Source organism: Coregonus clupeaformis, chromosome 15, assembly GCF_020615455.1.
Source record: "Coregonus clupeaformis isolate EN_2021a chromosome 15, ASM2061545v1, whole genome shotgun sequence".
Lineage (NCBI taxonomy): Eukaryota > Metazoa > Chordata > Actinopteri > Salmoniformes > Salmonidae > Coregonus > Coregonus clupeaformis.
The window spans coordinates 27021630-27043422 of NC_059206.1; the positions used below are offsets into that span (position 1 = coordinate 27021630).

Sequence of the window (21793 nt, forward strand, 5' to 3'; positions counted from 1 at the left end):
CAAAGAACACCATACCTACTGTGAAGCATGGGGGCTGCCTCTCTCTCCCTATCCCCCTTCACTCCCCTTTAATGTGGCAGACATACATGTATTAACTAAATGAACAAAGGGAGAATCTGAATGTTCACAGGTTCATAGAATTCCCATTACAGTCTTGTTGCAAATAATAAATAATTGTGTACATTTGAAGCAGATTTCCGAGTGTTCTGCTCTCTGGTGCTGATAGAACAGTAGATAGAACAGGGCTGTGGCTAACTGCGGTTACAGTTTATACACACTCTATTACCCGCTCCTTTCACCATCCATCATAAAAACGGAGGTTCCTCCGGCCGTGATGGACTATCGAAATCATGAACCGCAATTCAACACTGTGTTTTTCGTCATGGGACAATTATTGCGTATGAACTCTTCCACTCTTTTTTTCAGACATAACTTTTCAACATTAAGTGCCAAGTTAGAGTCAGTTTGTCACCTTATAGCTGATGGCATTTATTACAAATAATAAGCTAACAAAAACAGAGGGGGGAGACAGGTAGATGTGTAACCTGATAGTGAAGGCAAGGATCCCATTGGAGGACTTTATGCATTCACATTGTTGTGCCTTTTACAGTTCAGGAGTGGCATGTCAAGGGTAACTTAAAACACTATTATTATTTGTTTTATCTCTATATCCTACCTCTCTCTAATAACTCACATGGAAACTGGAAACTTTGCAAGCATTTATAACATTATTTATTATGGGTGTGCGCAATGCGAATAAGAGGAACAAGAACCATTTTATAAAACTGCTCCATTGTACAAGACTGGGCTACGGAGTAATCAAGACCAATGGTGGGAATACAGTAGAAAACAACCCCTATATGAAATAGGGCCTATGCCTATTTGAAGTCACCTGTAAACTGAAGAAAAAAATACGCATTGTGTGGTTTCCTGGGTTCAAATACATTTCTGACGTAGAGACGTCACCTGCTTCAAACTTACAGTGAGGGGAGCGACGACAAAGGAGGAGTTAAACACAAGCTCCGAGCAAAAACTTCCGTTGTCAGTGTCTATGTGGACCTCGCGGTGTGCAGCACGCCTGGGACAGAAACACTTCGGATAGTAAAAAACCTAAAGTTAGTGACTAACAAAAGAGAGGAGCATGTACATTCAAACACGGAGACATTCGGTTGTTATTCAAGCGTGTATCGGTTAGTTAAGACAATAGAAATTGGGGAAGTATGGATTTGCAAGTTATTGAACGACTTGGAGAGCGCGCACCTACGGAAAGGGTAACCACATGCAAATGGATTGGGAGAGGAGGACACTGGTGAATAAGTGACTATTTCATTCCATAAAGACAGTGTGAGAGAATTGTGACAGGTATGAATAATGGCACGATGAAAGATGGGCCCCGGGAGCCTACTATCCCGGTGATTATGTTCATATTAGGAGTGGTGGGGAATGTCATCGCCATCGTGGTGCTCCGAAAGTCTCGGAAAGAACAGAAGGAGACCACCTTCTACACGCTGGTGTGCGGGCTTGCGGTGACCGACCTTTTGGGCACGCTGCTGGCCAGCCCCGTCACAATCGCCACCCGTGTGCAAGGGAAGTGGCCGGGAGGAGAGTCACTGTGTCAGTACTCCGGCTTCATCCTTCTCTTCTTCTTTCTGGTCGGCCTCAGCATCATCTGTGCCATGTCCATAGAGAGATACCTGGCTATAAATCATGCATATTTCTACAACCATTACGTGGACCAAAGACTTGCTGCGTTGACGCTTGCGGGAATCTACATCTCCAACGTGCTGTTCTGCGCGCTGCCTGCCATGGGACTCGGTAAGGTGAAAAAGCAGTTCCCAGAGACCTGGTGCTTCATCGACTGGCGGACTAACGACTCCACGCACGCCACCTTCTCCTACATGTATGCCGGGGTGAGCTCTTTCCTCATCCTCACCACGGTCATATGCAACGTGCTGGTGTGCGGAGCGCTGATTATGATGCACAAGCGGTTCATCCGCAGGACATCGCTGGGTACGGACCAGGGAGGTCGCATAGCGGTCCTCAGGCGCAGACGGAGCTTCCAACGCATGGCCGGCGCAGAGATCCAGATGGTCATTCTGCTCATCGCTACCTCCGTGGTGGTTCTCATCTGCTCCATACCTTTAGTGGTAAGTGATTTGACGCCTTGCCGAATAATGATTGCAATAGTTTGATTGATTTGAAGTTGCGCAACATTTTGGTCTCACGTTTGTATCTCTCGTTGTGTGTGCGCACTGTGCAGGAATGGATAACCTGGTACCGTCCAATTAAAAGGCACGACAAAAGTATGGGTTGTCTCGACCCTAATCAATGCAAACATTAATGCCAAGCACAGTGCGTTCTGGTTGGTGTGGTGTCATTATTTGTTGTAACACCTTTATGCATCAGCATACGCATTCATAATTGGAGGGAACATGCCCAAAATGAGATCCTAAATGCACTCCTAATCGAATAAAGGAATATGATAGGCTTAATGTTAATTATTGTGTTATTAAAATGTTATTACTGTTATTGTTCCGCCGGTTGTCTGCTGAGGTGTTGTTAGGCCTACTGAGACTATTAACTCTAATGTCAACTTCTGGCACTCTTGCGTTAAGAGACACTTCCTTATTTTTAGAAAAATAAGAACAAATAAATATAATTGATCTATTAATCTACCTTTTCCATTTCCAGTTTAGTCATTTAGCAGACACTCTTATCCAGAGTGACTTACAGTTAGTGCATTCAGATAGCTAGGTGAGACAACCAAATATCACAGCAGTACATTTTTTCTCAATAAAGAAGTTATCAGCAAAGTCAGCGCTTTTTTAGATGGGCAGGGACTCTGCCTCAGGGGGAAGATCGTTCCACAATTAGATTTTATGTTGTTGCTTTTATCTTTAGATGCCAGTCACCAAAAATATAAGGACTAACTATAAGAAAACATTAAAGAGAACCCCTTGGGTTAATAAGATCTAATTTTAGAGAATAGATAACAGGTAGGCTATGCAAATCCTTCAGCCCTCTATGGGCTGATTTAGCACAAAGATAAGGAAGACAGGCTAATACATGCTTTCTGTGTGTGTGTGCGTGCGCATGTGTGCACAGGGGTGTGTATATGTGCAGTGTGTGCATAACCACACCTCTAACCACCTTGAGAAATGCAAATGAGGCAAAAAAGTATACCTGTTGCCCCACCTGGGCGTAAGTCCTTTTATGTGAGAAGGGCGTAAGGCAGTGGTGATATTCAAACTTTTTTACTGGGGACCCCATTTTTTTGGGGCCAGAATTTCTGGGGACCCCACCCCAAATCAAATGACAGAACCCACTGGGCATATGGTTGAATCAACATTGTTTCCACAAATTACGTTGAACCAACGTGGAATAGACATTGAATTGACTTCTGTGCGAAGTGGGAACCTTAATAACCTTCAATTCATTGCATTTTCATCACTCTTATCAAAATTAAGACAACCAATAAATACATTTGCTCAATAACATTTTCTTTTTTTTCCAATTACCTTTCTTAAAAACGTTTTTATGTTGTCCCATACAATCTGTTCTCGTAATTCTTGGTTCCCAAAAATGTGGCAGTGCAGTTCCCCGGCTTTGAATACCACTGCAGGGTGTTAAATTGGAACTATCTTCATCATGATACTCATAGAAAATAATAGTACATAGAGATTTCGTTAAAAAAAAAATCTGACATTGATTTATTTATCAAGATGAGTCCACATGTTGGTCTCAAAGCAACACGATGGCACTGTCCTAATGAAAACGGTGCTGAAATTATCATCTAGTTGACCACACACACCTATATTGCTTTACATTTATTATAATGGTTGGATGACTTGCAACAGGTGTAAATTGTGATCACAAAGTCAGACATAGCTACGACCAACCTTAAGATCAACTATTTTTACCAACAAGCTCTCTCAGTCTCACTACAGAATTAGATATTCATCCACGTTCTCCAAACGTCAAATGTAGAAGTGTTTTTGTTGGTCCTGCTGCTCTGTGTTGTTCAATTTCTCCAAACGTCACATTTCAAACCTCTTAAATGTAACCAAATGTAATCGAAAATGTAATCTAGGTCATCCCCAAAAGTAATTATTTATCATGAGAGGGCCATAAACAATAACTAGTAATGCTGCATACTCCAAGAAAGGTTTAAATCTAATCTTTCTGGTAAAAAAGTTATAAATTGCAGTACAAATATGATAAATATGAAATATTTTATATGATGTATTTCCTATTCAACAAAACTGTAAGAATAAGGCTTGAAAGTACTTATATTTTTTATAAATATAGTATAATCAATTTGTAAAGCAACTAACTATAAGATTTAACCTTCCTTATACAGTAACTGTAAAATACATATTTGTATATTTAGTGTTAAGAGAAAATGTGCATATTTTCTAAAGGTCTCTCTTGATCAAAATATCTGCCCCATCGCTGTGAACGTTTCACAGAGTTCTAGCTTGGCTTCCTGAACTCGTTAGGAACTCACCTTTCATTTCATATTAATATTGTCTGTCTATAACAAACGGAACGTGTTTTTTGTTTAAAATCTATCAATTATTTTAGATTACTGGCTATAAATTGATATCTGAATGTGCTACAGTGACGAAACCACTCTCTCCTGCAGCGTTACAATGTAAGGATTCCAGGCATATGCATTGTTAGTGGCTATGATGTAGGGTTCAGCCAGGAGTTGATGGACAGTTGGAAGAGCAAATTAAATGGTAGGAGGGACATCCCAGTGGTGTCAGATTTCACATCCTGCTTTACACAGGCAGAAGAGACATACTTCTGTGTCCATGAGAATCAGGGCTACCACTCAATGCAAGCCATTTCGATCTACGGTGTCCACATATTGATTTAAACACAAAAAAATGTCGTACCAGAACCACGCAGGTCCCCCAAACAGGGGACATTACATCTGTTTCCCACAGACATTGCGCATTGCGACATGGTACTTGAAGGAGAAACGTAGTTGAATAATTGGGTACACTGTTTAGATTGAGCACATCTAAGCAAAATCTATACTTAGTCATGACGATATAAACGGATGGATGTGTTCTAGACAGGCAGACCACTTAGAAGTTAAGTCATGGGGAACATTTTTATTTTACCTACACAGCCTTTCACCAAATTGACAGGAGTTTCATGATTTTTTTTTCTGGGTGTGGATTATCCCTTTAAGCCTTCTTGAATGTAATAGCGCTCACTGTTGCCCCTAGTGGCCAGTTTTGAAGGCATTTCGCGACATTCTCAGGATATGGATAGACATCCAATTTCGACATCAATCTTGAACGATCTCCCTGATTTTGAAGTCCAACTGGTTCAACCGGCCCCAGATGTCATCAGTGAAGCCTTCTGTCTGTGTATACTTGTTATACAAGGCTTACAGATATGGATTTTATGAGTTAAAAGCTCTCCCATGGTGACAATATCAACTGGACATGCAGACATAGTAAGAGCGAAAACTAGTTATGTCCATCCACTTGTGTCTTATGGGACCTGTCTGTCTGCTGCTCAGCCAGTGTCAAACATTTCCACTGAGCTCTGTCCTCTGTACAGAGTCCTATAAGCCGTCCTCTCCCCATGCACTGCAGGACAGTTACAAGAGGATACTGTAAGGACAGTGACTAGAGACAGTACATCCTGCAAGCTCAAAAACAATCCACAGAGAAAATGAAAAAAATTAACTGCAAGGCACTGAAAAGGATCAATGATATATTCTGTTCTATAAACCGTCCCCATGCCACATTTGAGAGTTAGTTACATGTAAGGACATACCCACTAGAGACAGTACATTTAATATGGCAAGCTTCAAAAACACCAGGGGAAACAACTGAAAAGATGAACAGAGGTCTTAAGGTCTGAACAAGACCCTGTAGTCTATAATGAGATATGGAGTTCTATCTGCCATCCCAATGCTCTGACTGAGAGCTAAGGACAGAGCCACTAGACAATTCATCCTGCAAGCTTCAAAAACATGAACTGAAAGGCAGAAATGAACATTTGAAGAAGACTGTAGTTCTATAATCAGTGTCCCAGAGTTCTCTTTCCTATTGTATTTTCCGTGAACAACCCCAGGGAGTCACCCTTATAATCTTATTTTATCGTATAGTCATAACTAACCCTGTGCCTGACAGTTATTTCACTTCACTTACATTGACATTGTCTGAGATAGGTTGTTGATTGGACCTTTGGGAGAGCCAATAGCCAGAGACGTTCATATGATTGATGATTAACCTGGGGGTGGGGTTGTGTTTTCATTGGCTCTCTGCCCAGGCTTCTGTGCCACTGTCTGCTGGGCAGATACTAGTGCTGCTAGCTACAATGCGCTCTACTGCCCATCATATGCCAACATAACAATGACATACCCAAATAGGTTAGAAGCTTTGCTTTCATAGCAACCATGATAGTTTGTTATGTACGCATGTATATATTTTTCTTGTGCAACAATAACATGACAAGCAACTGCAGTGAAGGAAACAAGTATTTGATCCCCTGCTGATTTTGTACGTTTGCCCACTGACAAAGAAATGATCAGTCTATAATTTTAATGGTAGGTTTATTTGAACAGTGAGAGACAAAATAACAACAAAAAAATCCAGAAAAGCGCATGTGAAAAATTTTATAAATTGATTTGCATTTTAATGAGGGAAATAAGTATTTGACCCCCTCTCAATCAGAAATATTTCTGGCTCCCAGGTGTCTTTTATACAGGTAATGAGCTGAGATTAGGAGCACACTCTTAAAGGGAGTGCTCCTAATCTCAGTTTGTTACCTGTATAAAAGACACCTGTCCACAGAAGCAATCAATCAATCAGATTCCAAACTCTCCACCATGGCCAAGACCAAAGAGCTCTCAAAGGATGTCAGGGACAAGATTGTAGACCTACACAAGGCTGGAATGGGCTACAAGTGAGAAGGTGACAACAGTTGGTGTGATTATTCGCAAATGGAAGAAACACAAAATAACTGTCAATCTCCCTCAGCCTGGGGCTCCATGCAAGATCTCACCTTGTGGAGTTGCAATGATCATGAGAACGGTGAGGAATCAGCCCAGAACTACACGGGGTGATCTTGTCAATGATCTCAAGGCAGCTGGGACCATAGTCACCAAGAAAACAATTGGTAACACACTACGCCGTGAAGGACTGAAATCCTGCAGCGCCCGCAAGGTCCCCCTGCTCAAGAAAGCACATATACATGCCCGTCTGAAGTTTGCCAATGAACATCTGAATGATACAGAGGAGAACTGGGTGAAAGTGTTGTGGTTAGATGAGACCAAAATGGAGCTCTTTGGCATCAACTCAACTCGCCGTGTTTGGAGGAGGAGGAATGCTGCCTATGACCCCAAGAACACCATCCCCACCGTTAAACATGGAGGTGGAAACATTATGCTTTGGGGGTGTTTTTCTGCTAAGGGGACAGGACAACTTCACTGCATCAAAGGGACGATGGACGGGGCCATGTACCGTCAAATCTTGGGTGAGAACCTCCTTCCCTCAGCCAGGGCATTGAAAATGGGTCGTGGATGGGTATTCCAGCATGACAATGACCCAAAATACATGGCCAAGGCAACAAAGGAGTGGCTCAAGAAGAAGCACATTAAGGTCCTGGAGTGGCCTAGCCAGTCTCCAGACCTTAATCCCATAGAAAATCTGTGGAGGGAGCTGAAGGTTCGAGTTGCCAAACGTCAGCCTCGAAACCTTAATGACTTGGAGAAGATCTGCAAAGAGGAGTGGGACAAAATCCCTCCTGAGATGTGTGCAAACCTGGTGGCCAACTACAAGAAACGTCTGACCTCTGTGATTGCCAACAAGGGTTTTGCCACCAAGTACTAAGTCATGTTTTGCAGAGGGGTCAAATACTTATTTCCCTCATTAAAATGTAAATCAATTGATAACATTTTTGACATGCGTTTTTCTGGATTTTGTTGTTGCTATTCTGTCTCTCACTGTTCAAATAAACCTACCATTAAAATTATAGACTGATCATTTCTTTGTCAGTGGGAAAACGTACAAAATCAGCAGGGGATCAAATAAATGTTTCCCTCACTGTAGGTTTAGGTTAATGATATTCACGTGTACAGATATAAGCAGGCTGGAAAGCTACTTCAATAGGATTCAATTAGGATAGTTCAACAGGATTCAATATGGGAATCCTATTGAACACACCTACTGAAGCTTCAAAGGTACACCATCCTCATAAATACACTGAATAACCAATAACCCTCCAACCCTGTCCCTCTCCCTTCCTTCCTCCCTCAGCTGCGGGTGTTTGTGAACCAGCTGTCCATGGTTGCGTTCGACGCCCATTCAACTCCCCTAGAGAAGAACCCAGATCTCCACGCCATCCGCATTGCCTCCATCAACCCCATCCTGGATCCCTGGATATACATCCTGCTGAGGAAGACTGTCCTGCTGAAGCTGGTGGAGAAGATCAAGTGTCTGTTCTGCCGCATAGGCGGCCGGGGGCGGGGCTCAGGGGTCAGGGGTCAATTCCGCTGCGGAGGTGAAGGTCATCCGAATTCGTCCATCGTGTCCCGGGATTCGCCGTCGCTGGTGTCACGCGAGCTGAGGGAGGTCATCAGTACTTCACAGACATTTCTTTACCTGCCGGAGGGGACCGGGGGGGGGGCTAGAGGGACAGGGGGAGAGGGAAGACCCAGCCCCCCGGCTGTGGAGCGCTCCCTGCTACAGGACCAACAGACACCAGGGGGGAAGGGGATGCAAAAGGATTCCAAAAAGGGCACTTTAGGTCCCAGTATATCAATGAGGACAGATGGGACAGTTGACCCTTCACCTCTGAACAGGGTGCCATCGGACAGAAAAGACAAGACTCTACATGTGACGTTTACAGACGAGACACTGAACTTACAGGAGAAATGCATCTGACGGACATAAACACAAACTCTGCAAGAGTGGCGGATAACACAGAAAAGTCACAGAGGGGAAAAAGGACTTCTAATAGCATTAAAGGTTGGGACTTCTGAAGGGTTGAACTCATAAGGAAAATGTTTTCCTGTGTATTGTTTGTATAAAAACAAGTACATAAAACAAATAAGACTGGGAGTCGGTTTAGTTAATCAGTGATGCTCCTAGCTGAAGCATGATATCCTGTTTAGGGTTCGGACAAAATGTCAACACGGTGCCAAAGTGGATTGTAGGAGATTGGATCTATTTACATAGATCATATATTGGATCTATTCTATATGTCACAGTCTTATTACAAGAATACCAATATAATATACATATACCAGCACACACATCAGTAATGAACATAAAATGTTATTTGAACTTTATAAAGACAATAAGGATATTTCATTGCACTTTTCAAAAACTCAAACCCACTGAAAGTCACTGAATGCTACCATGCTATCATAGTTCTATCCGGGATCCTTGGGACGTCCATACGCTAAACCCTAACCAAACCAGAACATTTACCTAATCCTAACCTTACATTTTTTTTAATTTCAACTACAATGGGGTAGGGACGTCCCAACGATCCCGGAAGGCAAGGACCACTGCTTACCACTGGCCTCCACCAAAACAATTGTTGTGATATACTGTATAGTCCTGAGGCTACAATGTGAACTGTGTCCCATAACATTAATTTATTTTAGAAAGTAAAAAATAAATGTTTCTTCTCTATGAGAAGGTCTAGTTAGTTTTTATCCACGTCAAATTGTTGCAAAATGGATTGAAATTGTGTGCTACATTTCAACATTTGCAAACAATTGTATCATATTTGTTTACTTGGCAGCTTCACAACAATGCCTGAAGTATAAAAATCCAGCAAGAATATTGAGCATATAATCCCATGCATGAATTTTTATTTTAAACACATTTTATTCTAGGTAGCTAGTTATGTATAGGTAGCTATCAAGTAAACACCATTTAAAGACTCAAAACAACAAAAACGAAAGACCCATTTCAGTCCATAAGAGCCATTTCAGTCCATAAAATCAATTTCAGTCCAAAAAATGTTACTTGTACTGAGCTTGTACAGATAGGATCTTAATTTGACCTGTATTGTCGCAGCAAAATAATCCTGCAGCAACAGGATTTGGACGTTTAGTCCATAATGTTGCCTAATCGGTGGTTAGGCTATTAGCTGGTCAAAATGAGGCTACATGAAAAGTGGAATAATGTTAATATAACCATGTGTTAGTGTGGGTTTTCAGTGAATTTATGTAACTCACGAAGATCCTCTGCATTTCCTGCTGCAGAAAAGAGTGATCAAATTAAGATCCTACAGCTTGTATGGTTGAAATAACAAAGGGGATTTACATTGCTGTTGTCTTTTGTTTTGTTCAAATGACACTTTATATGTGCATGGCATTACTTTCCCCCCAATTAAATGATATCAGTGCAGAACTGCAATGTGTTTTTGGATGATTTGCTTTTAATGTGGCTAAAGAAAAGAGAAACTGTATGTTTCTAATATTAAAATATTAAATTAAGGATTTCAAAGTTTAAAATGAACCAGCTCACACAAGTCTATCTGTTCTGACACCGAGCAACATTACGGTATTGCACTCCTATGATTGCACCCCCTCACGACAAATTTGACTGACATCTCATTACTACTAGGCTAACCAAACATTGCATCAAGCTGCTATATGACCATGAGAAGTACGCTATATAGAAACTCTGGCTGCCCCTCGACACCTCCATGTTGGTTCAATCCTGTCTACACTTCTTCTTAAGTAGAGAGAAACTCCCTCAGAGCTTGATGGTGGAGGAGGGTCATATTGGACTGAGCAAAATACAATCAACCTGAACCAGCCTTTTACTGACTACCTAAACTCACAACAACTTTGACTAACATTATTATCAATAAGCAGTCATTGCATAAAGCAGTTATGGCCATGAGGAGTGGAGTGAAATACCCACAGAGCTCGATGAGGAAGGTCGTAAGTAGGCCACAGGAAAACGCAGCAAAACACATGCAGCCAACCTGAACCAGTCTTTACGACTGATCTGGTAACCGGACTACCTGATCAAAGCCTAAGTTATCAACTCAGGCCAGCCCACTGATGGCACTAAAACTAAACATCAATACTGATTACAGGATTAATCTGACAGAGGTCACAGATCATTGATCAATATCAGTCACATCCTTCAGAAGTTATATTTTTCAGAGGACTTGATCAGGTAGTCAGTTTATCAGGTCAGTCGTAAAGACTGTTTTAGGTTGGCTGCATATGCTTTGCTACATTTTATTCAGAAGTAAGCAGCTTTTTCAGATTTTGTACTGTACTGTACATCCACAAGTAAAAAACATTTGTAGCCTACCAAATTTTGTTCAATCTTTTCCACGACTTACGCTGGGGGAGTGAATACTATAGTCCAAATATAGCATATAGCAAATAAAAGGCTAATTCAATTTGCAATGTTACTTGTAACCAATTGATTTATTTTCAATTGACACATTACAGGTAAAATGGATACATCTTCTCATTATTGACAAAAAAAGTATTACTACATCAGCTGGGTCAGTTACAGAAACATCAATATAATTCAGATTATACATGAGCATTCTCATGGTCTAAACAGTTGTTCCCTCTCCCACTATTTGTTCACAGCTCCTATCACCCCCCACATTACCAGTGAATGAACTCAGTCCTATAAAATGAATGACTGTTACTAACACAGTCAGGCCCCATTTTGACAAGCTACCACAATCTTATGCTCCAGACTTGTTTTGAGAATTTTTGTGGCAGGTATTTAAATGATTTGAACGGTTTTGACAACATTACCAGAGTTTTGCACTGTAAATACATACTCTCAGTGTGGTTGACTTGTTGAGAGAACAAAGTCTGCTTTTACCCATAGTTGCCGCTTCTTTGCCTACTTCCATTATCGTAGTGATGATGACCAAAACACATTTCCTACCAATGGTCTGTTACAATGATATAGGCACCGTTTGTAGTTCTTTACCAAGAACAATTTATTATTGTCTAATGATAAAATGTTCCTGACGTGTAATGCCCTATTTAAATCATAAAGCCTCCCCTGAGATTCATGTTCTAGTATGAGGCCAGTTCCCTCTGTCAGAATACTCCTTTAAAGCTGTATTACTAGGAAATATATTTCAGAGAGATACAGATGACGAAATGGTCTTAATATGATTTTAATACATGAATCCTCTCAGAAACCTGTCTCCTCTTTCACAGCGCCTCTCTTTTAATATCGCCAATAATATACCCCTAAATCTGATAGCCTGTTTTAGTCATACAAAACCCTTTGAGTGTCCCATGAAAACAATCTTGCTATTAGAAGATGCCATTCAAATTCAATGACTGTTCAAGCTGCTAGACTTCTCAGCATGGCCAGTCCAGGCTGACTGCACAGAGCTTTCAGCGCTAGCCTGCTGCTGGCATTAAAGCCCAAGGTGGATATATTGTTTTAGCAGCTCACCCATCCCCTATCCCCTATGGAGGGTCATATGACACACAAATTCTAACACTCAGCTGGAATTCTGGGAATACTCATGCAATATTATTTCTCTGTGGGGTTTATTTCTCTGTGTTACCATGGAGACAGAGTTTCCCAACAGATAAGACCAGTCCGTTAGTCATTATAAAATAGCACTTCCAACTGCGACTTTATGTTGCATGAAACTGCAATTCAAAAAGGTTTATTTTTTAATAACAGCTTGACTGACGCGATTGACTCAAGTGAGAGGAGCTTTCCAGGGAGAACTTGAGACATTCCAAAAGACTAAGGGGCAGTTTCCCGGACAAAAAAGCAAGCTCAATAGAGAATCTCCATTGAAAAAGCTTTTTAGTCCAGGATTAGGTCAAATCTGTGTCTGGGGAAACCGGCCCTGAATGTGTCTAAGATAAATGGGACTGAAAGACATATTCCAAACACAACAGGATCCTTTTTTTCCAGGAGGAGGATTAACCAAAATGAGTGACTATTGACCTCTCGAGTGCCAAATTATAATAAAAAATATTTTTGGTTATGCTCAAATCCAGTATTTTAAATGCCAGTAATATGAGAGCATTGATAAACAGTGAAAGCATAACACACAAAAACAAACATTTATTTGATTAAATCTACCTCTATCACCCACAGTCTGTTGTTGACTAAAACAGAAAACCATAACGACATGCATAAGAATAAAGACTCAAAACATCAAAAACAAAAAGACCAATTTCAGTCCATAAGATCCATTCTAGTCCTTAAGTCCTTAACAGACATCTCATAGTCCCCGTGCTTTGACCAACTGATCCTGTGATGAAGAGGGTGTGTCCCCTGACCCCTCCTCCTCCACGGGTACCTCCCTGGAATTCCCCTCAGTGTCGACAACCACGACTGTCCTCTTCAGTTCCTCATAGCGTCTCTGTCTCTCGGCTACGGCAGTGCAGGCCACCACCACCTCGTCTGACTCAAAGTCGTAGTCCTGCTGGAGCTCTGGAGGGTTCAGGAGATCCCGTTGGGCCTCCTCCTCCCGTTGGGTCTGGTCCTGGGCCGCCCGTCTCTGCTGCTGCAGCCGCCGTGCCCATGCCAGGTCATCCGACCAGAGGGGGCGCTCTGACGGACAAAGGTGGACCGCTACCTGGAAGGACCTCACCGCCTGTGGAAAGGATGAAGACTTTTGTGGTATTTTCCTTTCTGTTAACATCTTTTTATTGACTTAAGATGAACACAAATGACTGGTAACGAAGGACAAATCTTTTTGTGGGGAAGACTGAAGGCTTTGAAAGGAAAGGTGTGTAGTTTTTGTGTAGTTCTGTCCTTGAGCTGTTCTTGTCTATTGGTGTTCTGTACAATGTCATGTTTCATGTTTTACGTTGACCCCAGGAAGAGTAGCTGCTGCTTTCACAACAGCTAATGGGGATCCTAATAAAATACCAAATACCAAAGCATTGACGTGATATGACCATTGGAGAAGCTTGATGAGTAAAAACAACTGTACTGTTTTGGTTGTCCCCAGGGGTCCTGTTTCTATGTACTTTGCTAGTGAATGGCCATCAGTCCCTTTCACTGGGAATGGGGTGCAGTTGTCTTAAAATGGGAATCATGGAAATGTACAAAGTTAAGGGAAGGTCTCAAATGTACCTTTATGTTTTCAAACGGGGTGGTTTGTGTTTTTTATACTACTATCCGGAAAGATTCAGGGCTTTGCATTGAAATCAGACACGTATTTATTCAATTCAGTTGATTTAGATCTGCTCTGAGAGTAACAGGAGTAGTGGGTGTTGTTGGTCACAATGCCTGCTGAGAAGAACCAGAAAACAGCTCCAATGCTATAGGGAAATCCATATGTTGACGGTTCGTTCATATTACAATCAAAGATCACTCTACTAGATGGTCTACAGTAAATCAGTGGCACCACATCATGTCAAATTGTGTACAACTAAAAGTCAAAGGAGGTCAAAGAATCTATAGCACTCTCTTTTCAGTTCCATCATCTGTAAAGAGTGAACTGTAAATTAATGTCGTAATAGATCTGTTTCCTAGTATCCCTATGTTCCGTAATAAATACGTTTAAAAGGATCAGTATGCAAGTCTGCCGTTTCTGCATACTAATTCCTCTAATTTGATGATGTGAGGAAGCGTGAGACTGGCAACAATGTGTCTATATGAAATGGTAGCTCTAGTCTATCATCAGAATGTCAGCGACAACAAAACCTCATTCCTGTCACATTAGTTTCATTACAGAGATTCACCGTGTCATTACTACGGCCTCCATCCTTCATTCATTTGACCAGGCATAAGTACATCGATTTACACATAATTGTCTAACTCTGGAGGAGGGCAAATCATACTTCACACGGTAATGGGGTAATAAATCAAACCATTGCCCTGCCAGTGGAATTATGAAATTAATCTTTCAATCTCACACTAAGTGCTTTTCATGATAATTGTTGAGTTTGCAAATTATATCTGATCATGACCAAAATGAGTTGAATACCATTAGAAATGCATTGTTGAATCCCTTCCAGCCATCTCTGGCCAAGCTCAAATTAATAACAAAGTATCTCAGACCAAACTCAAATGTGGCTGACGCTGGTTCAGTAATGACCAAGAATACTTTTTTTACATTTACATTTTAGTCATTTAGCAGACGCTCTTATCCAGAGCGACTTACAGTTAGTGAATACATTTTTTTTTTTTTTATAATCTCATCCGCCTCATTCTAACCTAGAGGCCTTGATCAGCATCAGTGTTTACACAGCAGTAGATGAATAAGATAATATACAACTTTATTTATCCCCTTGGGTAATAAGATTCTTATATATAAAATCTTAAATCAGATAACTGCTCTTATCCCATTACTCCACCCGCAACCTCAGGCTGAGCGATAGCCAGCTCCTCCACACACCCCAGGACCAAGCTTCGCTCCATGGGGGGATTGGGCTCACTACCTGGGAAAACTCCAGGCCCTGGTTATTTAGATATACACTCCTTATCCCATGGTTGGTGAAGATGCTTCCTCTTGCCCTCTCTCTAGCTCTCTCTCATTCGCCATCTCTCCTGCACACTCTGTCTCCTTGTCTCTCGCTCTCCTGCTTCTCCTGTTTTCTCTCTCTCTCCTGCTTCTCCTGTTTTCTCTCTCTCCTGTTTCTCCTGTTCTCTCTACCACCCCTCTTATTCTCCTCAAGGTCCAAACGAGACCACGATGTGATTCACAGAATGGTGAATCGATTTTACAAGCCACCATTACAGGACTCGGCAATCACACCTGGACTATTATGGCCTGTATCTGTATGTTAAAAGGATGGGACTTAAGCAACTTTCTGTCTCTCTAATCTCCTCAAATACCAGTCTTAAAGGAAACCTCAGCTCTTAATAGGTCAACATTCCTGAAACGGACTGGTTTGGTTTGCCCAACTGCAACAAGTATGCAAACAAAAATACTATAAAAGGCTAAGTCAAGCGAAACTTTCAAGAAAAAAAGGTACTCTGGCAAGTCAAGACTCATAGGGTAAATGGTTTGTATCCACACAGTTCTTTCAAAAGCACAGATCTTTCAAAGATGGAATTAGGTCTTCTGTGCTCCTTCCTTCACTCGTTTCAACAACGATCCCCCAACCAAATAACGTAACCGTTTTATTATTATAGCATTATTATAGCACATATGCCATTCAGAGTCAATCAGGGCACTAGGTAAATACAGAGAGAAAGAAAGATAAATAGGAGGAAATACAGAGAGGGAGAAATAGAACAAGAGAAAACAGAGAGGGAGATTGAAAAGAGAGAGAAATGGACAGAGAGAACAGTGAACAAGAAAAAACAGAGGGCGAGCAAGAGAGAAATGGAAAGACAGAGAACAAGAAAAAACACAGAGAGAGAGAGAGAGAGAGAGAGAGAGAGAGAGAGAGAGAGAGAGAGAGAGAGAGAGACACTTGTGTATGTGAAGCCAGAGATCTCTGCGCCCGTCTTTGTGCAAACAGGGTGCTACTCAAACATGTCAATGCACACAACATCCTGAAACGCGACTGAACAAGACCCTCTAAATATAGACTGCCATTTTCTCCTATCCTCTTAATACCTCTCCATTATATATGGAAGCGTGTATATATTTGGCGAGCTGTAGCTCAGGAAACTTTCAACACTTCCCATTGTTGTTTTGGGTTGCCCTGGGACATTAGAGATGTAGAGATGTACACACAGGGGCAGTTTCAGAGTTCAGCTAGTTGTTTCTTCTCTCCTGTCTCAATGGCAGAGCAGCAGTCCAACTGTGATCCAGCCAGGTTTCATACAGATCCATACAGGTTCAGGCGTGCATTGTGGGGCACCTTAAGTGATCTTCCATGCCCTAGGCACTTGGGTGTGCTTTAAAAGAAGAGCAACTTTATCTCAGAGGGAACAGGGAAAAGTTAGAAATAAGAGCTCAGGGTAATGGCTGACATATTAGTGTCTGTGGGGATGACAGACAAGCTAGGGCCGTTTCCCTACAGTCTCCGTTCCGAACAGTCTCACCTCCATACAGTCTCACTACCTTACAGTAACATGTGAGACATGTACGACTCAGCCACCTGCTAAACCTTGTATTGATGTCAGAGGGAGAAGTGCATTATGCACTCATATCTTTGTTTTTCTGTGCATGGATCTCAAGTTAGGTTACCTGCATCTGAGCATAAAACACAACTTGTGTGCTTTTCACACTACAGAGCCAAACCTTGCCGAGCAAACCCTAGCAGAGCCAACCAAACTGTACCAAGCTGGCCTGGTTACACATCCTCCATAGTTGCTGGAACTGTGCTCAACAGGACCATGTGAAAAGAAAATATCAGAGACAGCACAGTTTGTTTAGGGTTGGCACGACAGTGTGAAAAATGTGTAGGTGGTAAAACTGACCAGGTCCACCTCTCCCAGGCTGAGCTGGGCACGGCCCAGGGTCTGCCAGCCCTCCCACCACAGGGGGCGGAGCTTCACAGCCATCTCTGCTGCCTGCACCGCCGGGAACACCTCCTGCAGAATGGTCAGCACCTGCAGGTCAGAGGGCAATGGTCAAAGACTCTGCATAAAGGGTCATATTTCATGGAAGTATCATGGAAGTAAATTGTATGTGTGCCGTCAAGGGGGAAAAGTCACATTTGCATCCAGAATACAAATATAATAAAGCACCATTCTATTCAACTTTAGCAACAGATAAATAAACAGATATGGTGACACAGGCAACACAGGGTAACTCACAGAATGGTGGGATTCACATTGTGTCACATTGTTTTTAACTGTTATTCTAAGGTAGACATTATATTCAATGGACAATAAAGTTAGTCCTCAACATTCATGCCTCATGCAGCTTTACAGACAGACATCAGTGGAGTGATGACTGGGCTGCAATGGGATCTCATACCAATCAAAACTTTCAAAGGAGAAAGTGACGAACACAGAAGGACTAGGCTTTCAAAGGAGAGTGTGATGGACAGACACAAAGAGGACTGTGCATGTCATAGCGAGGCTAATTGAGTTAGAGGAAGGTGATAAGAGGAAGTGAATGGCAAATGTCTGTCTCACAGTCTTCTGGCTCTGACAGAGCAGTCTAATGAGACATACTCCGATAGCTCGTCTTGCAGCATGTGGAGAACGCCCAACTGACAGAGGCTGGACTAATGGGGACAGATATTTTTATTGCACCGGTCAGAGTGTTAAAACTGAGCTATTCATTTGTAATGAAACACATGAATATAATTTAATGAGGGAGGGAAATGTCTCCTCTGCTACACAGCATACAAATAGAGTTCTGTGTGTTTCTGACCCCTATGTGTCCCTTTTAAAACATGACTAATAAAGTTATGTAGCAGCCAAAGATATAGCAGAGTATTTGAGAACTTGGCTAAATGAGGATGCGTAATTAAATTATCCTCAGATGTAATATCATGGTTGATAATGTCAGCCATTAAAGGCGTGGAGGGAAAATGCTGATTGGAAAGGTTAAGGCTATATATAAGGATAAAGTAAATTGTGCTACAGATACTGTTGGAGTAGTGCGGGGACACGTGGTGTGACTATAGATCACAGTCAGGGATAGCCAGCTGCTCTGCTCTATGATTCTCCCCACCCCCTCCCCCCATCACATCTCTGTTGGTTAGCTAGTCTGATCTCTACTCTCATTGACACCTGGGTGTCAGGGAGGGAGGGAAGAAGGAAGAGAGGGAGAGAGAGAGACAACCAAATTACACCCAACCAAATTAGGAGAAAACAAAAAGAGAATTATTTGACACATTGGAAGGAATTAACCAAAACACTGAGCAAACTGGAATGCTGTTTGGCCCTAAACAGAGAGTACATAGGGTAGAATATCTGGCCACTGTGACTGACACAAGGAAAGCTTTGACTATGTACAGACTCAGTGAGCATGGCCTTGCTATTGAGAGAAGACAGGCTATGTGCACACTGCCCACAAAATGAGGTGGTGCCCACACTGATACTCCCAGTGGAGCCCAGGCTGGATAGTTTCCACGGTGTCATCACCATGCCGACCAGACCACCGTCCTCTGCTCTCACTTTAAAGCATACCAAATGTTGCAGCTGGGAGAGGGTTAGGTGAGAACTGAGAACATCCTGATGACATGGGATCACGAACACGTCAACATGCACACACACACAGTGACACACACACACACACACACACAATCTTTGACCATCTAGAACAAAAATGTCTATCCTCTACTCACTGTCCTTGTATGAAGAGATTCACTTTGAAATCTCCAGCTGTGTAGTTTCACAGCAGGCTGTGTTTTTCATGGCACAGCTCAAGTACAAAAATGTCCTAAACTTAATTGATCACCTGTCAGAGAGCTTCCAGGAGTAACTTACTTCTGACAGTTTGTATCAGGAAGTTACAGTCGACAGACAGACTATGTTTGTACTGTACCAGCACAGAGAACAAGAAAGAGACAAAAAAGGATCATACAAAACAACATGTTCTGTGTGTAGCAGAGACAGACTGAGGCAATTGTTTTCTGGCTGTATCTTGCCGTATCTGGCCCCATCTGGCTGTATCTGGCCCCAACTGGCTGTATCTGGCCCCAACTGGCTGTATCTGGCCCCAACTGGCTGTATCTGGCCCCAACTGGCTGTATCTGGCCCCAACTGGCTGTATCTGGCCCCATCTGGCTGTATCTGGCCCCATCTGGCCCCAACTGGCTGTATCTGTCCCTAACTGGCTGTATCTGGCCCTAACTGGCTGTATCTGTCCCTAACTGGCTGGCTGTGGTCTGAGGACTGGAGAGTTGGAGAACAGGATAAGTGGCTGACAGCTGTGGTACTGTAACGTACCTGGGACGTCAGCTCCTACAGTAGAGGCTTAGAAGGGGCTGAGGAAGAGGAGGAGGAGGGAGAGCAGCAGGAGGAGGAGGAGCAGCAGGAGGATAAGTGGCAGAGAGCTGTAGTATTGTAATGTACCTGGGACTTCATCTCATACAGTAGAGGGTTGTCTGGAGTCAGCTGGATGGCTTCATCCCACCTCTTAATGGCCTCCCAGTGTCTGAGAAGAACACACACACACAATGGCCTTCCATTATCACAGTCAGGGTTGCAAACTGTACTCACACACAAACACGTTGCATACAAGCAATCTGGGAATATCTCGACTACTATACTGTGGCTATACCAGGCTTACAGAAGACGAGAGAGTACAGGGAAGAGAACATTACAAAGACCACATCAAGCCTAGAATCACTGTTCAGCTTAGTGGTGTTGATCTCTCTACGTGCCTCACCTGTTTGATGCCCCACCAGCGTGAACAGACGGAGCTATATTGAGCCATGACAAACAGCATAACATCAGACTCATTGTTGTGTTAATGTAAATGTAAATGTAAATGTGTTAAAGTGTTCCGATGTGGATGGGCAGCAAGATCATAAGAAGTATTGTTAAGCCCTTGATACAACTATCTGGTTAAGAGTTAGTCTGACGTCTGTCTCGGAGGCTGAATGACCCACTACGGACAGATAGACGGATGGACAGACAGACATACAGATGAGGATCAGCCAACAGACTGATCCTGTAACCCAACACCAATGCCCACAGATAGCCTTCAGTTTTATTAACCTTCATTGTGGAACGCAAACACACGCACTCACTGTATGAACAGCTTACGATTGATAAAGAAAATCCAATAAAGGTTATGGAAATCAGACACTCCCTGTGTGGTTGTCCCTCATCTGAGGAGAATATTAAATGTATTATTAAAGGGATTGTTAGCTTTTAAATACCATATGATATCAGTGGTAATCTATGGTTCAAGAGGAGTTACTTCAGCTATATTTATTGTCTGCTGTAGTGTCGATGTGGCTATCAACCCATCTTCTTCACCGGTCATTCAACTAGGACTCTGAAAGGAAATGGTTAAAATAATCTTGAGTTAAACTAGCAATTCAGAGATGACTACCATTGGCCGTCTTTCCACAGTGATTCAAGTTTTTCCACCGTGATTTATTCATTTTTCGAGGATATCTTTTGTACCTGCTTAGAAACATTGGATGTGCGAATAAAACCAAGCCAGCAGCACCTGTCCCGAGTCCCTTCTCTACTCTAGCCACAGCAAACATACCCAGAGGTAATGTGGTGTAGTGTACAGGCCTGAAATAAACCTGTGAGGTAGCTATGATCTCACCCCCTCCACAGCAGGTCCAATGGATGTACACACAGACTGCACAGTCTGCCTGGCCTTAGTGGCCTAGGCCTTCCTGAGGAGTGAGGACATCTGTCTGTCTGGACATCTGTACGTCTCTCTGTGTCTCGTCTGAGTAGCAGGAGCAATGTGCTTTCTTACCAGCTTTAATCAAGCATTCTGCAAAAACATTAAAATTATAATTGCCAATTCAAACTTTGCATCTATTACAGTTTGGTAATTGGTATTGGAGTGTATAATGGAAAAGCCAACCTTATTGTCTCAGAGTTAACCTCTTAATGATCGGACCCTTTTTTCAATTTTCGCCTAAAATGACATACCCAAATCTAACTGCTTGTAGCTCAGGACCTGAAGCAAGGATATGCATATTCTTGATATCATTTGAAAGGAAACACTTTGAAGTTTGTGGAAATGTCAAATTAATGTAGGAGAATTTAACACATTAGATCTGGTAAAATATACTTTTTTTGCATCATCTTTGAAATGCAAGAGAAAGGCCAGACAGTGATTTAGGATTCTAGATGTAATTTTGATGTTGTGCACTAGATGGCAGCAGTGTGTGTACAATGTTTCAGACTGATCCAGTGAAGAATTACATCACCACACAATATTTTGTATGAAGTCTGCCAGTTTTCCCAAATGTGCCGAATTGGTTTTCAAGTACGTAACTATA

The 21793-nt window shown here is 42.2% G+C and overlaps 2 protein-coding genes across 2 annotated transcripts in view; one reads left to right on the plus strand and one right to left on the minus strand.

Annotated features, from left to right (window-relative positions):
- The first annotated feature begins 821 nt into the window (after nucleotides 1-821).
- Nucleotides 822-11204, plus strand: LOC121582706 (prostaglandin E2 receptor EP4 subtype-like). The gene is made up of 2 exons (XM_045225084.1): nucleotides 822-2147; nucleotides 8286-11204. Exons 1-2 carry the CDS (start codon nucleotides 1365-1367, stop codon nucleotides 8910-8912), a joined length of 1410 nt encoding a protein of 469 aa, XP_045081019.1. The 5' UTR covers nucleotides 822-1364; the 3' UTR covers nucleotides 8913-11204.
- A 211-nt stretch (nucleotides 11205-11415) lies between these two features.
- Nucleotides 11416-21793, minus strand: part of LOC121582707 (tetratricopeptide repeat protein 33) — a 50481-nt gene continuing 40103 nt past the window's right edge. The window contains exons 3-5 of the mRNA XM_041898723.2: nucleotides 19890-19971; nucleotides 17337-17468; nucleotides 11416-13605 (exon numbers count right to left, since the gene is read on the minus strand). Coding sequence (XP_041754657.1) covers nucleotides 13231-13605; nucleotides 17337-17468; nucleotides 19890-19971 — 589 coding nt within the window. The 3' untranslated portion in view covers nucleotides 11416-13230. The remainder of the gene's footprint in view (nucleotides 13606-17336; nucleotides 17469-19889; nucleotides 19972-21793) is intronic.

Excerpts from the sequence above, each read along its gene's own strand:
- LOC121582706 (XM_045225084.1), top strand. The coding sequence starts at position 1,365 with ATGAATAATGGCACGATGAAAGATGGGCCCCGGGAGCCTACTATCCCG. Across the intron at positions 2,148-8,285 it reads TCTGCTCCATACCTTTAGTG|CTGCGGGTGTTTGTGAACCA; the intron begins GTAAGTGATTTG and ends TTCCTCCCTCAG.